General features: G+C 59.0%; 1 protein-coding gene across 3 annotated transcripts in view; it reads left to right on the forward strand.

Moving 5' to 3' along the window:
- Positions 1–25116, forward strand: part of LOC140426007 (guanine nucleotide exchange factor VAV3) — a 705672-nt gene that overhangs the window by 216831 nt on the left and 463725 nt on the right. For all 3 annotated transcript variants that reach the window (XM_072510280.1, XM_072510278.1, XM_072510279.1), the window contains exon 3: positions 7944–8002. In XM_072510280.1, the coding sequence (XP_072366381.1) occupies positions 7944–8002 (59 nt within the window). The remainder of the gene's footprint in view (positions 1–7943; positions 8003–25116) is intronic.

Genomic DNA, 25116 nt, shown 5'->3' on the forward strand with positions numbered 1-25116 from the left:
CAGTGAGAACAAACCGAGTTTATTCAACCGCTCCTCATAGCTAATGCCCTCCATACCAGGCAACATTCTGGTAAATCTCTTCTGCACCCTCTCTAAAGCCTCCACACCCTTCTGGTAGTGTGGCGACCAGAATTGAACACGACACTCCAAGTGTGGTCTAACTAAGGTTCTATACAGCTGCAACATGACTTGCCAATTCTTATACTCAGTGCCCTGGCCAATGAAGGCAAGCATGCCGTATGCCTTCTTGACTACCTTCTCCACATGTGTTGCCCCTTTCGGTGACCTGTGAACCTGTACACCTAGATCTCTCTGACTTTCAGTACTCTTGAGGGTTCTACCATTCACTGTATATTCCTTACCTGCATTAGACCTTCCAAAATGCATTACCTTACATTTGTCCGGATTAAACTCCATCTGCCATCTCTCCGCCCAAGTCTCCAAACAATCTAAAACCTGCTGTATCCTCTGACAGTCCTCTGCTACTCTCTGCCTTCTATCACCTAGCCAGTTCTGTATCCACCTTGCCAGCTCACCCCTGATCCTGTGTGACTTCACCTTTTGTGCTAGTCTGCCGTGAGAGACTTTGTCAAAGGCCTTACTGAAGTCCATATAGACAACACCCACTGCCCTACCTGCATCAATCATCTTTGTGACCTCCTCGAAAAACTCTATCAAGTTAGTGAGACACGACCTCCCCTTCACAAACCATGCTGCCTCTCACTAATACGTCCATTTGCTTCCAAATGGGAGTAGATCCTGTCTCGAAGAATTCTCTCCAGTAATTTCTCTACCACTGAAGTAAGGCTCACCGGCCTGTAGTTCCCTGGATTATCCTTGCTACCCTTCTTAAAGAGAGGAACAACATTGGCTATTCTCAGAGAGAGAGAAATTAATTGTCAAGTGATGGGGGGAGTCCAGATCAAGGGTTGGTGCAGACTCAATGGGCCGAAGGCACTCTTCTGCCCTGTGTTATTCAGGGATTCTGTGGAGGGGCAGAAGTTTCAAATCAGGGCCAGGCTGTTCAGGGTGATCATCCGGTGTAGGACTGGGGTGGGCACAGTAACAAGTCTTACAGCACCAGGTTAAAGTCCAACGTATATTTGGAATCACTAGTTTTCGGAGCGTAGCCCTTCACTCACCTGATGATGGAGCTACGCTCCCAAACTGGCTGGACTTTAACCTGGTGTTGCAAGACCTCAGGGTGATGTCATGGTGCGCTGCCTCCCAGAAAGAGGAGTGGAAATCTGGGACTGCTTCCCCCCAAAATCAGTCACTTGTGGGAGTTAATTAATCTTTCAGGGCAGAGATTGATAGAGTTTCCTCAGTGAGTGTGTGGGTGGATGGAGCTGAGATCCAGATCTGAATCAGCTGAATATAACTGATCAAGCCTCTTCCACGGGGGCGGGGCCGGTCCTCAGGGCCACCGGGGGCGGGGCCGGTCCTCAGGGCCACCGGGGGTGGGGCCAGTCACTGGGGGCATGGGGGGGCTGTATCTCAGGGGCACTGGGGGTATGGCCGGTACCCAGGGATACCGGGGGTGTTGGGGGGCCCAGGGACACAGGGAGATTGACGCTCTGATGGAGTAAGGGGACCTCCTAAGACACCCCAAGGCTGAAATTGTGTGTGGGTGTCTGGAGAGTGAGTTGTTGAGATAAAAATGAGTGTTTGGAAAGAGGAAGTGTGGAAGAATCGGCGAAGGAGATTGTGAGAATGGAGAATATTGACAGAGAGGATGGGAGTGACAGAAACAGGAAAAGGCGGAGGTTCTATTCTGAACTCCGACTTCTCAAAGAATTTACTCCCCAAGGTCTCAGAATCGTCTCTGGACACGTGTTACAACAAATAAAGGATTGCATTTCTGTGGCGCCCGTCACCACCTCAGGAAGGCCAGAGAGGTGAACAGCCAATCAAAACCCGTCTGAAGTACAGGAATTGTGACAGCCAAATTGTGCACAGCAATATTCCAGTGAGCAATTGGGGTCCGGGAGAGAGACTGGAACATTAGGAGCTCATTTAAGGAGTGGGACAAGGATGTGAGAGAATAATTTGACCAGGAGACATCAAGCAGTTTGAAATCAGAAGCTGAATAGGTGCAGCTCCGACCTGAACAAGGAAACACATCTGGCGGGATTCTCCCGTCTCCGACGGCGAAACCACGCTCGGCGATCGGCCGGAGAATCCCCGTTTGCGTCACAATCGGGAGCACGCTGCTTTTGTGATGCCCCGCCCCCTACAAAACGGCATACTCGAAAGCCCGCGGTTACGACGGCCTCAGGACCTCCCTCGACGCTCCGCCCCCGATAGGCTGAGCTCCTGGCTGCGTGGGTCACTTGTGCTACTTATTGTGACACCTGCGGACTGAGACCAGCGCCGTCACAGTCGAGGGAGAGCCGTTCCGTGGGCAGGGGGGGCTTTGGCAGGGGCTGGGGGCGCTGGTGGGGGGCTGGTCCGGGGCTGGTGAGCCTGGTCAAAGCGGGGGCAGGTTTTGGCAGGTCGGCTCCCGCGTGCGGCCGGAGCCATGTTGCAGGGCGCAGCCAGAGACCCGGCAATTCTCCAGCCGTATCCGTAGGTAAAGCTGGGGGCTGCACGCTCCGTGCCTGCGAGCCCCCCACCGGACGCAGCATCGGTGCGGCCTTTGCGCCATTTTTTCTGGCGTAAAACGCTACCGTTCCCACTCCGGCGTCAGGACTGGGCCTGGAAATCAGAGAATCCAGACCATCAACTTTCATCTTTCCAGTACAGCCACGATTCACCACTGACCCTCTGACAGTGCAGCTCTCCCTCAGTACTGACCCTCTGACAGTGCAGCACTCCCTCAGTACTGACCCTCTGACAGTGCAGCACTCCCTCAGTACTGACCCTCTGACAGTGCAGCAATCCCTCAGTACTGACCCTCTGACAGCGCGGCACTCCCTCAGTACTGACCCTCTGACAGTGCAGCACTCCCTCAGTACTGACCCTCTGACAGTGCAGCACTCCCTCAGTACTGACCCTCTGACAGTGCAGCAATCCCTCAGCACTGACCCTCTGACAGCGCGGCACTCCCTCAGTACTGACCCTCTGACAGTGCAGCACTCCCTCAGTACTGACCCTCTGACAGTGCAGCACTCCCTCAGTACTGACCCTCTGACAGTGCAGCACTCCCTCAGTACTGACCCTCTGACAGTGCAGCACTCACTCAGTACTGACCCTCTGACAGCGCGGCACTCCCTCAGTACTGACCCTCTGACAGTGCAGCACTCCCTCAGTACTGACCCTGTTACAGTGCAGCACTCCCTCAGTACTGACCCTCTGACAGTGCAGCACTCCCTCAGTACTGACCCTCTGACAGTGCGGTACTCCCTCAGTACTGACCCTCTGACAGTGCGGTACTCCCTCAGTACTGACCCTCTGACAGTGTAGCACTCCCTCAGTACTGACCCTCTGACAGTGCAGCACTCCCTCAGTACTGACCCTCTGACAGTGCGGCACTCCCTCAGTACTGACCCTCTGACAGTGCAGCACTCCCTCAGTACTGACTCTCTGACAGTGCGGCACTCCCTCAGTACTGACCCTCTGATAGTGCAGCACTCCCTCAGTACTGAACCTCTGACAGTGCGGCACTCCCTCAGTAATGACCCTGTGACAGTGCAGCACTCCCTCAGTACTGACCCTCTGACAGTGCGGCACTCCCTCAGTACTGACCCTCTGACAGTGCAGCACTCCCTCAGTACTGACCCTCTGACAGTGCGGCACTCCCTCAGTAATGACCCTCTGACAGTGCGGCACTCCCTCAGTACTGACCCTCTGACAGTGCAGCACTCCCTCAGTACTGACCCTCTGACAGTGCGGCACTCCCTCAGTACTGACCCTCTGACAGTGCGGCACTCCCTCAGTACTGACCCTCTGACAGTGCAGCAATCCCTCAGTACTGACCCTCTGACAGTGCAGCATTCCCTCAGTACTGACCCTCTGACAGTGCAGCACTCCCTCAGTACTGACCCTCTGACAGTGCAGCACTCCCTCAGTACTGACCCTCTGACAGTGCGGCACTCCCTCAGTACTGACCCTCTGACAGTGCAGCACTCCCTCAGTACTGACTCTCTGACAGTGCGGCACTCCCTCAGTACTGACCCTCTGACGGTGCAGCACTCCCTCAGTACTGAACCTCTGACAGTGCGGCACTCCCTCAGTAATGACCCTGTGACAGTGCAGCACTCCCTCAGTACTGACCCTCTGACAGTGCGGCACTCCCTCAGTACTGACCCTGTGACAGTGCAGCACTCCCTCAGTACTGACCCTCTGACAGTGCGGCACTCCCTCAGTAATGACCCTCTGACAGTGCGGCACTCCCTCAGTACTGACCCTCTGACAGTGCGGCACTCCCTCAGTACTGACCCTCTGACAGTGCAGCGCTCCCTCAGTAATGACCCTCTGTCAGTGCAGCACTCCCTCAGTACTGACCCTCTGACAGTGCGGCACTCCCTCAGTACTGACCCTCTGACAGTGCGGCACTCCCTCAGTAATGACCCTGTGACAGTGCAGCACTCCCTCAGTACTGACCCTCTGACAGTGCGGCACTCCCTCAGTACTGACCCTCTGACAGTGCAGCACTCCCTCAGTACTGACCCTCTGACAGTGCGGCACTCCCTCAGTAATGACCCTCTGACAGTGCAGCACTCCCTCAGTACTGACCCTCTGACAGTGCGGCACTCCCTCAATACTGACCGTCTGACAGTGCCGCACTCCCTCAGTACTGACCCTCTGACAGTGCAGCACTCCCTCAGTACTGACCCTTTGACAGTGCGGCACTCCCTCAGTACTGACCCTCTGACAGTGCGGCACTCCCTCAGTACTGACACTCTGACAGTGCGGCACTCCCTCAGTACTGACCCTCTGACAGTGCGGCACTCCCTCAGTTTTGACCCTCTGACAGTGCGGCACTCCCTCAGTACTGACTCTCTGACAGTGCAGCACTCCCTCAGTACTGACTCTCTGACAGTGCGGGGCTCCCTCAGTACTGACCCTCTGACAGTGCGGCACTCCCTCAGTACTGACTCTCTGACAGTGCAGCACTCTCTCAGTACTGACTCTCTGACAGTGCGGGGCTCCCTCAGTACTGACCCTCTGACAGTGCAGCGCTCTCTCAGTACTGACTCTCTGACAGTGCGGCACTCCCTCAGTACTGACCCTATGGTGCTATCTGGATTTTATGCTGATGGATTCGTAATTGCGGTTCTTTTTCCACCTGTTGAAGTTTTAAGGTGTGATTTTTCTGAGCTTTGTGACAACAGATTGTTGGCAATCTTTTCCCTGGCACCTGATGTTCTGCACGAAGTCAGTATGTGCTCGATTGCACAGAGCTGTGGGCTGACATGTTTCTCTGTCTCACTCACTATCATCACCCCCCCTCCGCACTGACTCTCAGCAACAAACTTCCTCTATCTGAACCACACCCGTAATATCTTAAAATACCCCAACACGATTCTAAAACAATATTTCATAACAGAAAATGAGACACCATTAGTCAGAAAACATTATATTGTGGAAGGAAAGCTGTAAATTTTCAGGCAAGCGACCATTTGGAAGCAACGACTGACAAAAATGTCCATGTATATTTATATCTCCTGCTCCCCGAGGGTCTACCACGCCCGGCCCACACTTGGGCCGAGGTATTTGTGTCCCTCTGGTTTCAGCTCCACCCCTCTGGGTAGATCGGCCTCAGGTTGCGGATCCCTGGACCTCCTGGTTAACAGAGTCCATTACAAGGGCAGCAGCGTAGCACAGTGGTTAGCACAATTGCTTCACAGCGCCAGGATCCCGGGTTCGATTCCCGGCTTGGGTCACTGTCTGTGCGGAGTCTGCACATCCTCCCCGTGTCTGCGTGGGTTTCCTCCGGGTGCTCCGGTTTCCTCCCACAGTCCAAAGATGTGCAGGTTAGGTGGATTGGCCATGATAAATTGCCCCTCGTGTCAGTTAGGAGGGGTTTTGGGGTTAAGGGGATGGGGTTGAAGTGAGGGCTGATGTGTTGGGTGCTCTGGATCCGTGGACACATACAGGCCACCAACACTTAAAATAGTGCGACACTATTTTATTAAGTTAGAAACTGTTGAACACACTTTCACTGTGGGTTAACACGATGTTAGATTAAACTAAAGACCTTTGCCTTGTCCTAACCAGTCTCTGCACTCAGCACATGGTGAGGATCTGTGCTGTAAGCTGTAAGCTCTGTCCTTGTAGGAGGCTGCATCCGGAATGAGCGGGAACTCTGATGCCCCCTGTCTTTATAGTGAGTGTGCTCTAACTGGTGATTGGCTGCGGTGTTGTGTGTGTTGATTGGTCCCGTTGTGTGTCCATCAGTGTGTGTGTGTCTGCACCATGATATACTGGTGTATATCATGACAAGGGCTTAAGTGGGTCGGTGCAGACTTGATGGGCCGAATGACCTCCTTCTGCACTGTGTGTTCTATGTTCTGAGTTCTATAATGAGTGCCTTGAATGTGGGGAGGAAGTTTTTTTCTTTACAGCATATGGGTGTCGCTGATGGGGCCCCAGCATTTAATTCCCATCCCTAGTTGCCCTTCAGAAGGTGGGGGTGAGCTGCCTTCTTGAACTGCTGCAGTCCCTGAGGTGTAGGTACACCCACTGTGCTGTTAGGGAGGGAGTTTCAGGAATTTGACACAGCGACAGTGAAGGAACGGCCGATATATTCCCAAGACAGGGTGGTGAGAGACTTGGAGGGGAACCTCCAGGTGGTGGCGTTCCCAGGTATCTGCTGCTCTTGTCCTTCCAGATGGTAGTGGCCGTGGGTTTGGAAGGTGCTGCCTGAGGATCCTTGGTGAGTTCATAGATCATAGAATTTACAGTGCAGAAGGAGGCCATTCAGCCCATCGAGTCTGCACCGGCTCTTGGAAAGAGCACCCTAACCAAGGTCCACACCTCCACCCTATCCCCATAACCCAGTAACCCCACCCAACACTAAGGGCAATTTTGGACACGGAGGGCAATTTATCATGGCCAATCCACCTAACCTGCACATCTTTGGACTGTGGGGCGTCCGCTGTGACTTCGATAAGAGTCACTTCAGCTCTGTGACAGGGCAGAGTTCTGATTGGGGAGGACACAAACTTGACATTCCTGGAATGGTGGGAATGAATTTGGGAGACGGCAACACATTCAAGGATTTGGAGAGTGTTATGGGCGAGGTGTTTTCAGAACCTCAAAATGTATCATGGAGTTCAACCAACCTCTCTCTTTAATGTTGCTTTTGAAGCACACGGCTTGTTCCCCAGGGGTAGGATTACAATTATGGACACGTGGTTTTTAAACACAAAACACTGTTTATTCCATGAACTCAAATTAACCTATTAAATAAACATTGGATCCCTTAACACCCCTTACTTCAAAGATAACCCCAAAAATAATACAACACTAAATAATCCCTCAAAATGTTCCTTCAAACATCCAAAAGGCTTCAAACCTTCACAACAGTAACACACCAGGTCACAGAATATATAAATATTTTCTGCTGGATGGCAGAGATATATCAGCTTGGTTGACTTCAGCTCCAGCACCTTGCTTTTCTTCCTGCAGCTCACTGGAAACACACAGACACACCCAAGCTGCTCTCTCAAACTGAAACTCAAAAAGCAGAAGTGAGCTCAGGTCCCCCCACCCTCTGACATCACTTCAGTAATATGATCAGCTCCATTTCTTAAAGTTACTCTCACATGACAAGAGGAAAGTGAGGTTGGAGACAGGACAGTTGTTGGTTAAGACAGAGGAGTCAGAGGTCTGCGTTTGAGGGGAGGAGTAATGGTGGCAGATTTGAAGGAGGGAGGGGGACAGTACCTGAAGAGCGAGAACCATTAATGGCAATAAGGTGGGAGGCAGGAAGTGAATTCCAGCCCCCCCCGTGTGTACATCTGAAGCTTCACTGAAGGAGATTTTTATTATTACAGGTGATTGAGACGCTGTCAAGACTTTCCCACACTGCAGTCTCACAGGGCGCCGGGGTAAGGTAAGCACTGAAATCTTGTCACGTGGGTTGGGATTCAGAAATTTAAGTTACAAAATGTCACTAAATTCGATCGAAGGACATCAGTTGTTCAATTCCAGGTGAGTGGAAAAAATACATCCAAAACTCGCACCCACCCCCCCTTCGCCCATCACCCCCCCTTCACCCATCACCCACGCTTCGCCCATCACCCCCCCTTCGCCCATCACCCCCCCTTCGCCCATCACCCCACTTCGCCCATCACCCCCCCTTCACCCCCCCTTCGCCCATCACCCCCCCTTCGCCCATCACCCCCCTTCGCCCCCCCTTCGCCCATCACCCCCCGTTCGCCCCCCCCTTCGCCCATCACCCCCGTTCGCCCACCCTTCGCCCATCACCCCCCATCGCCCATCACCCCCTTTCGCCCATCACCCCCCCTTCGCCCCCCTTCACCCCCCCTTCGCTCCCCCTTCGCCTATCACCCCTCCTTCGCACAACACCCCCCCTTCGCCCATCACCCCCTCTTCGCCCATCACCCCCCCTTCGCCCATCACCCCTCCTTTGCCCATCACCCCCCCTTCGCCCATCACCCCCCCTTCGCCCATCACGCCCCCTTCGCCCCCCCGTCACCCCCCCTTCGCCCCCCCTTCGCCCATCACCCCCCCTTCGCCCATCACCCCGCCTCACCCATCACCCCCCCTTCGCCCATCACCCCCCCTTTGCCCACCCCTTCGCCCATCACCCCCCCTTCGCCCATCACCCCCCCTTCGCCCATCACCCCCCCTTTGCCCCCCCCTACGCCCATCACCCCCCTTCGCCCATCACCCCCCTTCGCCCATCACCCCCCCTTCGCCCATCACCCCCCTTCGCCCATCACCCCCTTCACCCATCACTCCCCCTTCACCCCCCCCTTCGACCCCCCCTTCGCCCATCACCCCTCCTTCGCCCATCACCCCCCATTCGCCCATCACCCCCCCTTTACTCATCACCCCCCCTTCACACCCCCTTCGACCCCCCCTACGCCCATCAACCCCACTTCGACCAACACCCCCCCTTCGCCCATCACCCTCCCTTCGCCCATCACCCCCCTTCACCCATCACCCCCCTTCGCCCATCACCCCCCTTCGCCCATCACCCCCCCTGCGCCCCCCCTTCGCCCATCACACCCCCTTCGCCCATCACCCCCCCTTCGCCCATCAACCCCCCTTCACCCCCCCTTCGCTCATCATCCTCCCTTCGCCCATCACCCCCCCTTCGCCCAGCAACCCCCCTTCATCCAACATCCCCTTCACCCCCCCTTCGCCCATCACCCCCCCTTCGCCCATCACCCCCCCTTCACCCAACTGCCCCATTCATCCCCCCTTCGCCCATCACCTACCCTTCGCCCAACACCCCCCTTCACCCATCACCCCCCCTTCGCCCCCCCCTTCGCCCATCACCCCCCTTCGCCCATCACCCCCCCTTCGCCCTCCCTTCGCCCATCACCCCCCGTTTGCACCCCCTTCGCCCATCACCCCCCTTCGCCCATCACCCCCCCTTCGCCCCCCCTTCGCACAGCACCCCCCGTTCACCCCCCTTCGCCCATCACCCCCCGTTCGCCCCCCCTTCGCCCATCACCCCCCTTCGCCCATCACCCCCCCTTCGCCCCCCCTTCGCCCATCACCCCACGTTCGCCCCCCCTTCGCCCATCACCCCCCGTTCGCTCCCCTTCGCCCATCACCCCCCCTTCGCCCATCACCCCCCCTTTGCCCATCACCCCCCTTTGCCCATCACCCCCCTTCGCCCATCAACCCCCTTTGCCCATCACCCCCCTTTGCCCATCACCCCCCCTTTGCCCATCACCCCCCTTCGCCCATCACCCCCCCTTCGCCCCCCCTTCACCCCCCTTTGCCCCCCACTTCGTCCATCACCCCCCTTCACCCATCACCCCCCGTTCACCCCCCCCTTCGCCCATCACCCACCATTCGCCCATCACCCCCCTTCGCCCATCACCCCCCCCTTCGCCCATCACCCCCCCTTCGCCCATCACCCCCCCTTCGCCCATCACCCCCCTTTGCCCATCACCCCCCTTCGCGCATCACGCCCCCTTCGCTCCCCCTTCGCCCCCCCTTCGCCCATCACCACCCCTTTGCCCAACACCCCCCCTTCGCCCATCACCCCCCCTTGCCCATCACCCCCCCTTGCCCATCACCCCACCTTCGCCCATCACACCCCTTCGCCTATTACCCCCCTTCGCCCGTTACCCCCCCTTTGCCCAACACCCCCCTTTGCCCATCACCCCCCCTTCGCCCATCACCCCCCTTCGCCCATCACCCCCCCTTCGCCCATCACCCCCTTTACCCCCCCTTCGCCCATCACTCCCCCTTCGCCCATCACACCCCCTTCGCCCATCTTCACCCCGCCTTAACCCGCCCTTCGCCCCCCTTCGCACATCCGCCCCCCTTCGCCCATCACCCCCCCTTCGCCCATCACCCCCCTTCGCCCCCCTTCGCCCATCACCCCCCCTTCGCCCATCACCCCCCGTTCGCCCCCCCTTCGCCCATCACCCCCCCTTTGCCCATCACCCCCCCTTCGCCCCCCCTTCACCAATCAACCCCCGTTCGCCCCCCCTTCGCCCATCAGCCCCCCGTTCGCCCCCCGTTCGCCCATCACCCCCCCTTCATCACCCCTTCGCCCATCACCCCCCCTTCGCCCATCACCCCCTTCGCCCATCACCCCCCCTTCACCCATCACCCCCCCTTCACCCATCACCCCCCTTCGCCCATCACCCCCCTTCACCCATCACCTCCCTTCGCCCATCACCTCCCCTTCGCACACCACCCCCCCTTCGCCCATCACTCCCCCTTCACCCAGCACCCCCCCTTCGCCCATCACCACCCCTTTGCCCATCACCCCCCCTTCGCCCATCACCCCACTTCACCCACCCTTCGCCCATCACCCCCCCTTCGCCCATCACCCCCCTCTCCCATCACCCCCCATTCGCCCCGCCTTAACCCGCCCTTCGCCCCCCTTCGCCCATCACCCTTCCTTCGCCCAACACCCCCCCTTCGCCCATCACCCCCCCTTCGCCCATCACCCCCCGTTCACCCCCCCTTCGTCCATCACCCCCCTTCACCCATCACCCCCCCTTCGCCCCCCTTCACCAATCAACCCCCGTTCTCCCCCCCTTCGCCCATCAACCCCCGTTCGCCCCCCCTTCGCCTATAACCCCCCCTTCGCCCATCACCCCCCCTTCACCCCCCTTTCGCCCCCCTTCGCCCATCACCGCCCGTTCGCCCATCACCCCCCCTTCGCCCATCACCCCCCGTTCGCCCAACACCCCCCCTTCGCCCATCACCCCCCGTTCCCCCCCTTCGCCCATCACCCCCCCTTCGCCCATCTCCCCCCTTCGCCCCCTTCACCAATCAACCCCCGTTTGCCCCCCCTTCGCCCATCAGCCCCCCGTTCGCCCCCCCTTCGCCCATCACCCCCCCTTCACCCCCCCTTCGCCCATCACCCCCCTTCGCCCATCACCCCCTTCGCCCATCACCCCCCTTCGCCCATCACCCCTCCTTCGCCCATCACCCCCCTTCGCCCATCACCCCCCTTCACCCATCACCTCCCTTCGCCCATCACCTCCCCTTCGCCCATCACTCCCCCTTCACCCAGCAGCCTCCCTTCGCCCCCCCTTTGCCCATCACCCCCCTTTGCCCATCACCCACCACCCCCCCTTCGCCCATCACCCCCCCTTTGCCCATCACCCCCCCTTCGCCCATCACCCCCCCTTCGCCCATCACCCCCCCTTCGCCCATCACCCCCCTCGCCCATCACCCCCCTTTGCCCCGCCTTAACCCGCCCTTCGCCCCCCTTCGCCCATCACCCCCCCTTCGCCCAACAGCCCCCCCTTCGCCCATCACCCCCCCTTCTCCCATCACCCCCCGTTCACCCCCCTTCGCCCATCAACCCCCCTTCACCCATCACCCTCCCTTCGCCCCCCTTCACCAATCAACGCCCGTTCTCCCCCCTTCGCCCATCAACCCCCATTCGCCCATCACCCCCCTTCGCCCATCACCCCCCCTGCGCCCCCCCTTCGCCCATCACACCCCCTTCGCCCATCACCCCCCCTTCGCCCATCAACCCCCCTTCACCCCCCCTTCGCTCATCATCCTCCCTTCGCCCATCACCCCCCCTTCGCCCAGCAACCCCCCTTCATCCAACATCCCCTTCACCCCCCCTTCGCCCATCACCCCCCCTTCGCCCATCACCCCCCTTCACCCAACTGCCCCATTCATCCCCCCTTCGCCCATCACCTACCCTTCGCCCAACACCCCCCTTCACCCATCACCCCCCCTTCGCCCCCCCCTTCGCCCATCACCCCCCTTCGCCCATCACCCCCCCTTCGCCATCCCTTCGCCCATCACCCCCCGTTTGCACCCCCTTCGCCCATCACCCCCCTTCGCCCATCACCCCCCCTTCGCCCCCCCTTCGCACAGCACCCCCTGTTCACCCCCCTTCGCCCATCACCCCACGTTCGCCCCCCCTTCGCCCATCACCCCCCTTCGCCCATCACCCCCCCTTCGCCCCCCCTTCGCCCATCACCCCCCGTTCGCCCCCCCTTCGCCCATCACCCCCCGTTCGCCCCCCTTCGCCCATCACCCCCCTTCGCCCATCACCCCCCCTTTGCCCATCACCCCCCTTTGCCCATCAACCCCCTTTGCCCATCACCCCCCCTTTGCCCATCACCCCCCCTTTGCCCATCACCCCCCCTTCGCCCATCACCCCCCCTTCGCCCCCCCTTCACCCCCCTTTGCCCCCCACTTCGTCCATCACCCCCCTTCACCCATCACCCCCCGTTCACCCCCCCTTCGCCCATCACCCACCATTCGCCCATCACCCCCCTTCGCCCATCGCCCCCCCTTCGCCCATCACCCCCCCTTCGCCCATCACCCCCCCTTCGCCCATCACCCCCCTTTGCCCATCACCCCCCTTCGCGCATCACCCCCCCTTCGCTCCCCCTTCGCCCCCCCCTTCGCCCATCACCACCCCTTTGCCCAACACCCCCCCTTCGCCCATCACCCCCCCTTGCCCATCACCCCCCCTTGCCCATCACCCCACCTTCGCCCATCACACCCCTTTGCCTATTACCCCCCTTCGCCCGTTACCCCCCCTTTGCCCAACACCCCCCTTTGCCCATCACCCCCCTTCGCCCATCACCCCCCTTCGCCCATCACCCCCCCTTCGCCCATCACCCCCTTTACCCCCCTTCGCCCATCACTCCCCCTTCGCCCATCACACCCCCTTCGCCCATCTTCACCCCGCCTTAACCCGCCCTTCGCCCCCTTCGCACATCCGCCCCCCTTCGCCCATCACCCCCCCTCGCCCATCACCCCCCCTTCGCCCATCACCCCCCTTCGCCCCCCTTCGCCCATCACCCCCCCTTCGCCCATCACCCCCGTTCACCCCCCCTTCGCCCATCACCCCCCCTTTGCCCATCACCCCCCCTTCGCCCCCCCTTCACCAATCAACCCCCGTTCGCCCCCCCTTCGCCCATCAGCCCCCCGTTCGCCCCCCGTTCGCCCATCACCCCCCCTTCATCACCCCTTCGCCCATCACCCCCCCTTCGCCCATCACCCCCTTCGCCCATCACCCCCCCTTCACCCATCACCCCCCCTTCACCCATCACCCCCCTTCGCCCATCACCCCCCTTCACCCATCACCTCCCTTCGCCCATCACCTCCCCTTCGCATACCACCCCCCCTTCGCCCATCACTCCCCCTTCACCCAGCACCCCCCCTTCGCCCATCACCACCCCTTTGCCCATCACCCCCCCTTCGCCCATCACCCCACTTCACCCACCCTTCGCCCATCACCCCCCCTTCGCCCATCACCCCCCTCTCCCATCACCCCCCCTTCGCCCCGCCTTAACCCGCCCTTCGACCCCCTTCGCCCATCACCCTTCCTTCGCCCAACACCCCCCCTTCGCCCATCACCCCCCCTTCGCCCATCACCCCCCGTTCACCCCCCCTTCGTCCATCACCCCCCTTCACCCATCACCCCCCCTTCGCCCCCCTTCACCAATCAACCCCCGTTCTCCCCCCCTTCGCCCATCAACCCCCGTTCGCCCCCCCTTCGCCTATAAACCCCCCTTCGCCCATCACCCCCCCTTCGCTCCCCCTTCGCCCCCCCTTCGCCCATCACCACCCCTTTGCCCAACACCCCCCCTTCGCCCATCACCCCCCCTTGCCCATCACCCCCCCTTGCCCATCACCCCACCTTCGCCCATCACACCCCTTCGCCTATTACCCCCCTTCGCCCGTTACCCCCCCTTTGCCCAACACCCCCCTTTGCCCATCACCCCCCCTTCGCCCATCACCCCCCTTCGCCCATCACCCCCCCCTTCGCCCATCACCCCCTTTACCCCCCTTCGCCCATCACTCCCCCTTCGCCCATCACACCCCCTTCGCCCATCTTCACCCCGCCTTAACCCGCCCTTCGCCCCCCTTCGCACATCCGCCCCCCTTCGCCCATCACCCCCCCTTCGCCCATCACCCCCCTTCGCCCCCCTTCGCCCATCACCCCCCCTTCACCCATCACCCCCGTTCGCCCCCCCTTCGCCCATCACCCCCCCTTTGCCCATCACCCCCCCCTTCGCCCCCCCTTCACCAATCAACCCCCGTTCGCCCCCCCCTTCGCCCATCAGCCCCCCGTTCGCCCCCCGTTCGCCCATCACCCCCCCTTCATCACCCCTTCGCCCATCACCCCCCCTTCGCCCATCACCCCCTTCGCCCATCACCCCCCCTTCACCCATCACCCCCCCTTCACCCATCACCCCCCTTCGCCCATCACCCCCCTTCACCCATCACCTCCCTTCGCCCATCACCTCCCCTTCGCACACCACCCCCCTTCGCCCATCACCCCCCTCTCCCATCACCCCCCCTTCGCCCCGCCTTAACCCGCCCTTCGACCCCCTTCGCCCATCACCCTTCCTTCGCCCAACACCCCCCCTTCGCCCATCACCCCCCCTTCGCCCATCACCCCCCGTTCACCCCCCCTTCGTCCATCACCCCCCTTCACCCATCACCCCCCCTTCGCCCCCCTTCACCAATCAACCCCCGTTCTCCCCCCCTTCGCCCATCAACCCCCGTTCGCCCCCCCTTCGCCTATAAACCCCCCTTCGCCCATCACCCCCCCTTCGCTCCCCCTTCGCCCCCCCTTCGCCCATCACCACCCCTTTGCCCAACACCCCCCCTTCGCCCATCACCCCCCCTTGCCCATCACCCCCCCTTGCCCATCACCCCACCTTCGCCCATCACACCCCTTCGCCTATTACCCCCCTTCGCCCGTTACCCCCCCTTTGCCCAACACCCCCCTTTGCCCATCACCCCCCTTCGCCCATCACCCCCCTTCGCCCATCACCCCCCCCTTCGCCCATCACCCCCTTTACCCCCCTTCGCCCATCACTCCCCCTTCGCCCATCACACCCCCTTCGCCCATCTTCACCCCGCCTTAACCCGCCCTTCGCCCCCCTTCGCACATCCGCCCCCCTTCGCCCATCACCCCCCCTTCGCCCATCACCCCCCTTCGCCCATCACCCCCCCTTCGCCCATCACCCCCGTTCGCCCCCCCTTCGCCCATCACCCCCCCTTTGCCCATCACCCCCCACTTCGCCCCCCCTTCACCAATCAACCCCCGTTCGCCCCCCCCTTCGCCCATCAGCCCCCCGTTCGCCCCCCGTTCGCCCATCACCCCCCCTTCATCACCCCTTCGCCCATCACCCCCCCTTCGCCCATCACCCCCTTCGCCCATCACCCCCCCTTCACCCATCACCCCCCCTTCACCCATCACCCCCCTTCGCCCATCACCCCCCTTCACCCATCACCTCCCTTCGCCCATCACCTCCCCTTCGCACACCACCCCCCCTTCGCCCATCACTCCCCCTTCGCCCATCACCACCCCTTTGCCCATCACCCCCCCTTTGCCCATCACCCCCCCTTCGCCCATCACCCCACTTCACCCACCCTTCGCCCATCACCCCCCCTTCGCCCATCACCCCCCTCTCCCATCACCCCCCCTTCGCCCCGCCTTAACCCGCCCTTCGCCCCCCTTCGCCCATCACCCTTCCTTCGCCCAACATCCCCCCTTCGCCCATCACCCCCCCTTCGCCCATCACCCCCCGTTCACCCCCCCTTCGTCCATCACCCCCCTTCACCCATCACCCCCCCTTCGCCCCCCTTCACCAATCAACCCCCGTTCTCCCCCCTTCGCCCATCAACCCCCGTTCGCCCCCCCTTCGCCTATAACCCCCCCTTCGCCCATCACCCCCCCTTCACCCCCCTTTCGCCCCCCTTCGCCCATCACCGCCCGTTCGCCCATCACCCCCCCTTCGCCCATCACCCCCCGTTCGCCCATCACCCCCCCTTCGCCCATCACCCCCCGTTCCCCCCCTTCGCCCATCACCCCCCCTTCGCCCATCTCCCCCCTTCGCCCCCCTTCACCAATCAATGCCCGTTTGCCCCCCCTTCGCCCATCAGCCCCCCGTTCGCCCCCCCTTCGCCCATCACCCCCCCTTCACCCCCCCTTCGCCCATCACCCCCCTTCGCCCATCACCCCCTTCGCCCATCACCCCCCTTCGCCCATCACCCCTCCTTCGCCCATCACCCCCCTTCGCCCATCACCCCCCTTCACCCAGCAGCCTCCCTTCGCCCCCCTTTGCCCATCACCCCCCTTTGCCCATCACCCACCTTCGCCCATCACCCCCCCTTCGCCCATCACCCCCCTTTGCCCATCACCCCCCCTTCGCCCATCACCCCCTTCACCCTCCCTTCGCCCATCACCCCCCTTCGCCCATCACCCCCCCTTCGCCCATCGACCCCCTTCGCCCATCACCCCCCTCGCCCATCACCCCCCCTTTGCCCCGCCTTAACCCGCCCTTCGCCCCCCTTCGCCCATCACCCCCCCTTCGCCCAACACCCCCCCCTTCGCCCATCACCCCCCCTTCTCCCATCACCCCCCGTTCACCCCCCCTTCGCCCATCAACCCCCCTTCACCCATCACCCTCCCTTCGCCCCCCTTCACCAATCAACGCCCGTTCTCCCCCCTTCGCCCATCAACCCCCATTCGCCCCCCCCTTCGCCCATCACCCCCCCTTCGCCCCCCCTTCGCCCATCACCCCCCCCTTCGCCCATCACCCCCCTTCACCCCCCCTTCGCCCCTCTTCGCCCATCACCCCCCCTTCGCCCAACACCCCGTTCGCCCATCACCGCCCCTTCGCCCATCAGCCCCCCTTCGCCCATCACCCCCCGTTCGCCCATCACCCCCCCTTCGCCCAACACCCCGTTCGCCCATCACCGCCCATTCGCCCAGCACCCCCCCTTTGCCCATCACCCCCGTTCGCCCATCACCCCCCTTCGCCCATCACCCCACCTTCGCCCCTCACCCCCCCTTCGCCCATCACCCCCCTTCGCCCAGCACCCCACCTTCGCCCAGCACCCCCCCTTCGCCCATCACCCCCCTTCGCCCATCACCCCCCCTTCGCCCATCACCCCCCCTTCGCCCATCACCCCCCCTTCGCCCATCACCCCCCCTTCGCCCCTCACCCCCCCTTCGCCCATCACCCCCCCTTCGCCCATCACCCCCCCTTCGCCCCTCACCCCCCCTTCGCCCCTCACCCCCCCTTCGCCCCTCACCCCCCCTTCGCCCCTCACCCCCCCTTCGCCCCCTGTGCTCACTGACACTGGCTCCTGGTCCGAAAATTCTTCTCCTTGTTTTCAAATCCCTCCATGTCCCAGCCCCTCCCTATCTCTGTCATCTCCTCCAGCTCTACAACCCTCCCCGATCTCTGTGCTCCTCTTGCTCTGTCCCTGGAACATCCCTGATTTTAATCTCCCGCCATTATCTTCAGCTGCCTGGCTCCTAAACTCTGGAATTCCTCCCAAACCTCTCCGACCCTCTCTGCCTCTCTCTGCTGCTTAAAAACAAACATCCTTATCAAGTTTGTGAAGATTAGAATCTAGCTCCAACCCCTCTCCAACAGCACAGTGGGTGTACCTACACCATACGGACTGCGGCGGGTTCCAGAAGGCAGCTTACCACCACCTTCTGAAGGGGCAATTAGGAACGGGCGTGCCGGCTGGCCAAGCCAGCAAAGTCCACATCACGTAAAGGAATAAAAAAAGACATGGAGATTGGGCTATGATTCAGGTGGTAACATGAATGCCCAGGAAGGGGGCACGATGGTGAGAGGTGTGTTATCCTGATGTGGGCCGGCAGGCGTTTGGCAATGCGGGACGTCACATTGTGTTCCAGCTCAGTACGGATCACTCGTAAATGGAACATCAGAAATATTCATCTCAACTCCTATCTTATTCTGTCTTTATTGGAGTGGGGAGAGGGTGGGGTGAGGGTGGGGCGAGGGTGGGGCGAGGGTGGGGCGAGGGTGGGGCGAGAGCGGGACTTCCACCACTGTGACTGAAACTCTCCACTAATTGAGCTTAATCCCCCTGATGCACAATCAATACGCTTGAGTCCACGAGGAGTCATATCGATTCAGCTTTAATCAGATAGAACTGTACCCAGCAGCGAAGTTACAGGAGCGGAGGCTGCTGGGATGGCATTGGTTCTTATACCCCGCCTCTCAGGGCGGGGCTATGTACATTAACCAATGGTAGACCCCGCGGTCTAGCCAATGGTCATTCCTCTCTCAGGTACAGCAATACCTGGTATTACCACACACCCCCTCCCCCCATCCCCTCCCTCCCCCCTCCTCCCTCCCTCCTCCCTCCCTCCTCCCTCCCTCCCCATCCCTCCCCCTCCCAGCCCTCCCCTCCCTCCCTCCCCCCTCCCTCCCTCCCTCCCCCTCCCAGCCCTCCCCTCCCTCCCCACCCTCCTCTCTCCCTCCTTACCCCCTCCCTCCCGCCCCCCTCCCTGCTGCCCCCTCCCTCCTTTCTCCCTCCCCCTCCCTCCTTCCCCATCCCTCCCCCTCCCTCCTCTCTCCCTCCCCCTCCCTCCCTCCCCATCCCTCCCCCTCCCTCCTCTCTCCCTCCCCCCTCCTTCCCTCCCCATCCCTCCCCCTCATCCCTCCCCCTCCCTCCTCTCTCCCTCCCCTCTCCCTCCTTCCCCATCCCTCCCCCTCCCTCCTCTCTCCCTCCCCCCTCCATCCCCCCTCCCTCCCTCCCGCTCCCTCCCCCTCCCAGCCCACACGAGCACAGAAGGAGGCCATTTGGCCCATTATTTAAATGCTGATTCTACGAAAGAGCGATGCAATAATTCCCACTCCCCCTGCCCTACCCCCACACCTCTGGAAATTTCTTCAGGCCTGGCCTGCCATCGAATACAACACAAAACACCAGGCTGCATGATCAGTGCCGGAGGATTAGATGCATTTTTCTGCCCCGGCCCCGCCACAGTCTCAAAATCAGTGAATTGGTCCTTTAGAGGATGAGAAGGGAGATTTAATAATGGGAGATGAGGAAATGGTTGAGGAACTGAACAGGTTTTTTGGGTCGGTCTTCACAGTGGAAGACACAAATAACATGCCAGTGACTGATGGAAATGAGGCTATGACAGGTGAGGACCTTGAGAGGATTGATATCACCAAGGAGGTAGTGATGGGCAAGCTAATGGGGCTAAAGGTAGACAAGTCTCCTGACCCTGATGGAATGCATCCCAGAGTGCTAAAAGAGATGGCTAGGGAAATTACAAATGCACTAGTGATAATTTATCAAAATTCACTAGACTCTGGGGTGGTCCCGGCGGATTGGAAATTAGCAAACGTGACACCACTGTTTAAAAAAGGAGGTAGGCAGAAAGTGGGTAATTATAGGCCAGTGAGCTTAACTTCGGTAGTAGGGAAGATGCTGGAATCTATCATCAAGGAAGAAATAGCGAGGCATCTGGATGGAAATTGTCCCATTGGGCAGACGCAGCATGGGTTCATAAAGGGCAGGTCGTGCCTAACTAATTTAGTGGAATTTTTTGAGGACATTACCAGTGCGGTAGATAACGGGGAGCCAATGGATGTGGTATATCTGGATTTCCAGAAAGCCTTTGACAAGGTGCCACACAAAAGGTTGCTGCACAAGATAATGATGCATGGCATTAAGGGGAAAGTAGTAGCATGGATAGAGGATTTGTTAATTAATAGAAAGCAAAGAGTGGGGATTAATGGGTGTTTCTCTGGTTGGCAATCAGTAGCTAGTGGTGTCCCTCAGGGATCAGTGTTGGGCCCACAACTGTTCACAATTTACATAGATGATTTGGAGTTGGGGACCAAGGGCAATGTGTCCAAGTTTGCAGACGACACTAAGATGAGTGGTAAAGGAAAAAGTGCAGAGGATACTGGAAGTCTGCAGAGGGATTTGGATAGGCTAAGTGAATGGGCTAGGGTCTGGCAGATGGAATACAATGTTGACAAATGTGAAGTTATCCATTTTGGTAGGAATAACAGCAAAAGGGATTCTTATTTAAATGATAAAATATTAAAACATGCTGCTGTGCAGAGACACCTGGGTGTGCTAGTGCATGAGTCGCAAAAAGTTGGTTTACAGGTGCAACAGGTGATTAAGAAGGCAAATGGAATTTTGTCCTTCATTGCTAGAGGGATGGAGTTTAAGACTAGGGAGGTTATGCTGCAATTGTATAAGGTGTTAGTGAGGCCACACCTGGAGTATTGTGTTCAGTTTTGGTCTCCTTACTTGAGAAAGGATGTACTGGCACTGGAGGGTGTGCAGAGGAGATTCACTAGGTTAATCCCAGAGCTGAAGGGGTTGGATTACGAGGAGAGGTTGAGTAGACTGGGACTGTAGTCGTTGGAATTTAGAAGGATAAGGGGGGATCTTATAGAAACATCTAAAATTATGAAGGGAATAGATAGGATAGATGCGGGCAGGTTGTTTCCACTGGCGGGTGAAAGCAGAACTAGGGGGCATAGCCTCAAAATAAGGGGAAGTAGATTTAGGACTGAGTTTAGGAGGAACTTCTTCACCCAAAGGGTTGTGAATCTATGAAATTCCTTGCCCAGTGAAGCAGTAGAGGCTCCTTCATTAAATGTTTTTAAGATAAAGATAGATAGTTTTTTGAAGAATAATGGGATTAATGGTTATGGTGTTCGGGCCGGAAAGTGGAGCTGAGTCCACAAAAGATCAGCCATGATCTCATTGAATGGTGGAGCAGGCTCGAGGGGCCAGATGGCCGACTCCTGCTCCTAGTTCTTATGTTCTTATGTAATTCCTCTCAGTGTGCCTGATCCTCATCTGTCCATACACTGTGCCCAACACTGCCCCCTGCGGGATCCTACAGCCCAACACTGCCCCCTGCGGGATAGTTACACCCCAGCACTGCCCCCTGCGGGATCCTTACATCCACTACACTGTGTCCAACACTGCCCCCTGCGGGATCCTGCAGCCCAACACTGCCCCCTGCGGGATAGTTACACCCCAGCACTGCCCCCTGCGGGATCCTTACATCCACTACACTGTGTCCAACACTGCCCCCTGCGGGATCCTGCAGCCCATACACTGTGCCCAACACTGCCCCCTGCGGGATCCTACAGCCCAACACTGCCCCCTTCGGGATCCTTACACCCCAACACTGCCCCCTGTGGGATCCTTACATCCACTACACTGTGTCCAACACTGCCCCCTGCGGGATCCTGCAGCCCAAAACTGCCCCCTACGGGATCCTTACACCCCAACACTGCCCCCTGTGGGATCCTTACATCCACTACACTGTGTCCAACACTGCCCCCTGTGGGATCCTTACATCCACTACACTGTGTCCAACACTGCTCCCTGCGGGATCCTGCAGCCCAAAACTGCCCCCTACGGGATCCTTACACCCCAGCACTGCTCCCTATGGGATCCTGCAGCCCAAAACTGCCCCCTGCGGGATCCACACACCCTTACACGCGAACTCTGTCTCATGCGGGATCCTTACACCCTTTACATTGTGTCCAACACTGCCCCCTGTGGGATCCTACAGCCCAACACTGCCCCCTATTGGATTGTTACAGGTAAAGTAAAGTCACCACGGTCCCAGATGACCGTAGGCTGCTTTCCCCTTCGAGGGGAGGGCTGACTGGTGGTGATTTAACCTGAGGGTCACCACACCTCAGGCGAGGGGCAAGGCGGGGCCTTCCTGAATAACCTCAGCCGGGACGGGGATTGAACCCACGCTGCTGGCCTCGCTCTGCATCACCAACCAGCTGTCCAGCCCACTGAGCTAAACCGGCAGATTGTTACACACCCTGCACTGTGTCCCAATACTGCCCCCTGCTGGATATTTACATGCTTTATCCTATTTTGTGCAAAACCAAATAAATTAAATCAAATCAACAGAGGGACTTCACACACTGTCCACGCTTCCAACACACTGACAGAGACGGAGCATTTGAGCTATTACGAGAGGTTGATTAGGCAGGGTTGTCCTCCTTCGAGCAGAGAAGGTTGAGAGGGGACCTGATTGAGGGGTATCAGGTTATGAGGGGAATGGACTGGGTGGAGAGGGAGCAGTTCCCCTTAGTTGAAGGGGGCATAATTTTAAGGTGAAAGGCAGGAGATTTCGAGGGAATTTGAGGAACAGATTCTTTCACCCAGAGAGTGGTGGAGTCTGGGCCTCGCTGCCTGGGAGGGTAGTAGAGGGAGGAAACCTCACAACCTTTAAAAAACTCCTGGATGAGCAGTTGAAATGTCGCAACGTAAAGCTATGGACCAAGTTCTGGAAAGTATGATTAGTGTAGATTTCGTGTTGTTTTGGTGGTGTAGACTCGATGGGCTGAAGGGCCTCTTCTGTACCGTGTGAAATAAATCCACATGGGAGTATGATATTGCCATTGCAGAGTCACGGTTAAGGGCTCAATATTCCGGAGTATAGAATCTTCAGGAAGTCAGGGGTGTAAAAGAGGAGGTGGTGTTGCAATGTTGATCAAATGTCAATTACTGCAGTCAGGGGCGATGATATCTTAGCAGCTCCTCAGTTGACGTGGAACTTAAAAACAAAAAGGGGGCAATCACATTGCTGAGAAGGGACTATTGAACATAGAATTTACAGTGCAGAAGGAGGCCATTCAGCCCATCGGGTCTGCACCGGCCCTTTGGAAAGAGCATTTAAGCCGCAAATTTCCACCCTATCCCCGTAACTCAGTAACCCAACATAATCCTTTTGGACACTAAGGGCAATTTATCACGGCCAATCCACCTAACCTGCACATCTTTGGACTGTGGGAGGAAACCGGAGCACCCGGAGGAAACCCACGCAGACACGGGGAGAACGGGCAGACTCCGCACAGACAGTGACCCAGCCGGGAATCGAACCTGGGACCCTGGAGCTGTGAAGCAACAGTGCTAACCACTGTTCTACCATTCTGCCCCAAATAGCCAGGGAAAGATAGCAGAACAGTTTGGAGGCAAATCTTAGAGAAGTGTAAAAATAATAGGCTAATAATAGTGGAGGATTTTAACTCCCTCGATATTAATTGGGATAGGCAGAGTGGGGCTTACAGGGGCGGGATTCATAAAGTGCGTCCAGGAGAGCTTTCTGAACCAGCAAGAGAGGGGGCGATACTGGACCTAATTTTAAAGAACGAAGCTGGGCAGGTTGTGGAAGTGTCAATTGGGGAGCATTTTGGTGACAGTGACCATAAGTCGACAAGACTTAAGTGAAATATGGAAAAGGGTAAATAAGGTTTCTGAATTGGGGGAAGGCTGATTTGAATAGGATAAGACAGGATCTGGCCAAAGTGGACTGGGAGCAGGACTGGAAGTAGAAAAATCCACTTCAGAGCAGTGGGAGTCACTCAGAATGGGGAAACAGAGAGAGGAATATAGCAACATCGGATTGATCAGCAGAAGTCAGCCATTCAGCCCCTCCAGTCTGCTCCGCCATTCATTCAGATCATGGCTGATCTCTTCCTGGTCTCAAATCAATAGTAAAGAGTGGGATAAACAAGCCCCGAGAACCCTGGATATCAGGGAACATGCAGCATTGGGTAATGTAAAAACGGGAGGCTTATGGAGATTCAGGGGCTCAGATCAGGCGATGCCCAAGGGAAGTACAGAGAGTGCAGGGGGGAACTTAAAAAGAAATTAGGGGAGCGAAGATGGGGCATGAAAAACACCACAAGGCAAAATAAAGGAAACTCCCGGGTGTTTTATGGATGTATTCGGCATCAAGGTATCCCGGGAATGTGTAGGGCCCAGCAGGGTATCCCGGAAATGCGTAGGGCCCAGCAAGGTATCCCGGGAACGTGTAGGGCACAGTAGGGTATCCCGGAAATGTGTAGGGCCCAGCAAGGTATCCCGGGAACGTGTAGGGCCCAGTAGGGTATCCCGGAAATGCGTAGGGCCCAGCAAGGTATCCCGGGAACGTGTAGGGCCCAGTAGGATATCCCGGGAATGTGTAGGGCTCAGCAGGGTATCCCGGGAATGTGTTGGGCCCAGCAGGGTATCCCGGAAATGCGTAGGGCCCAGCAAGGTATCCCGGGAACGTGTAGGGCCCAGTAGGGTATCCCGGAAATGTGTAGGGCCCAGCAAGGTATCCCGGGAACGTGTAGGGCCCAGTAGGATATCCCGGGAATGTGTAGGGCTCAGCAGGGTATCCCGGGAATGTGTTGGGCCCAGCAGGGTATCCCGGGAACGTGTAGGAACCAGCAGGGTATCCCGGGAACGTGTAGGGACCAGCAGGGTATCCCTGGAACATGTAGGGCCCAGTAGGGTATCCCGGGAACGTGTAGGGCCCAGCAGGGTATCCCGGGAACGTGTAGGAACCAGCAGGGTATCCCGGGAACGTGTAGGGACCAGCAGGGTATCCCTGGAACATATAGGGCCCAGTAGGGTATCCCGGGAACGTGTAGGAACCAGCAGGGTATCCCGGGAACGTGTAGGAACCAGCAGGGTATCCCGGGAACGTGTAGGGACCAGCAGGGTATCCCTGGAACATGTAGGGCCCAGTAGGGTATCCCGGGAACGTGTAGGGACCAGCAGGGTATCCCGGGAACGTGTAGGGACCAGTAGGGTATCCCGGGAACGTGTAGGAACCAGCAGGGTATCCCGGGAACGTGTAGGGCCCAGCAGGGTATCCCGGGAATGTGTAGGGACCAGCAGGGTATCCCTGGAACATGTAGGGCCCAGTAGGGTATCCCGGAAATGTGTAGGGACCAGCAGGGT

This window comes from Scyliorhinus torazame, chromosome 7, assembly GCF_047496885.1.
Source record: "Scyliorhinus torazame isolate Kashiwa2021f chromosome 7, sScyTor2.1, whole genome shotgun sequence".
Classification (NCBI taxonomy): domain Eukaryota; kingdom Metazoa; phylum Chordata; class Chondrichthyes; order Carcharhiniformes; family Scyliorhinidae; genus Scyliorhinus; species Scyliorhinus torazame.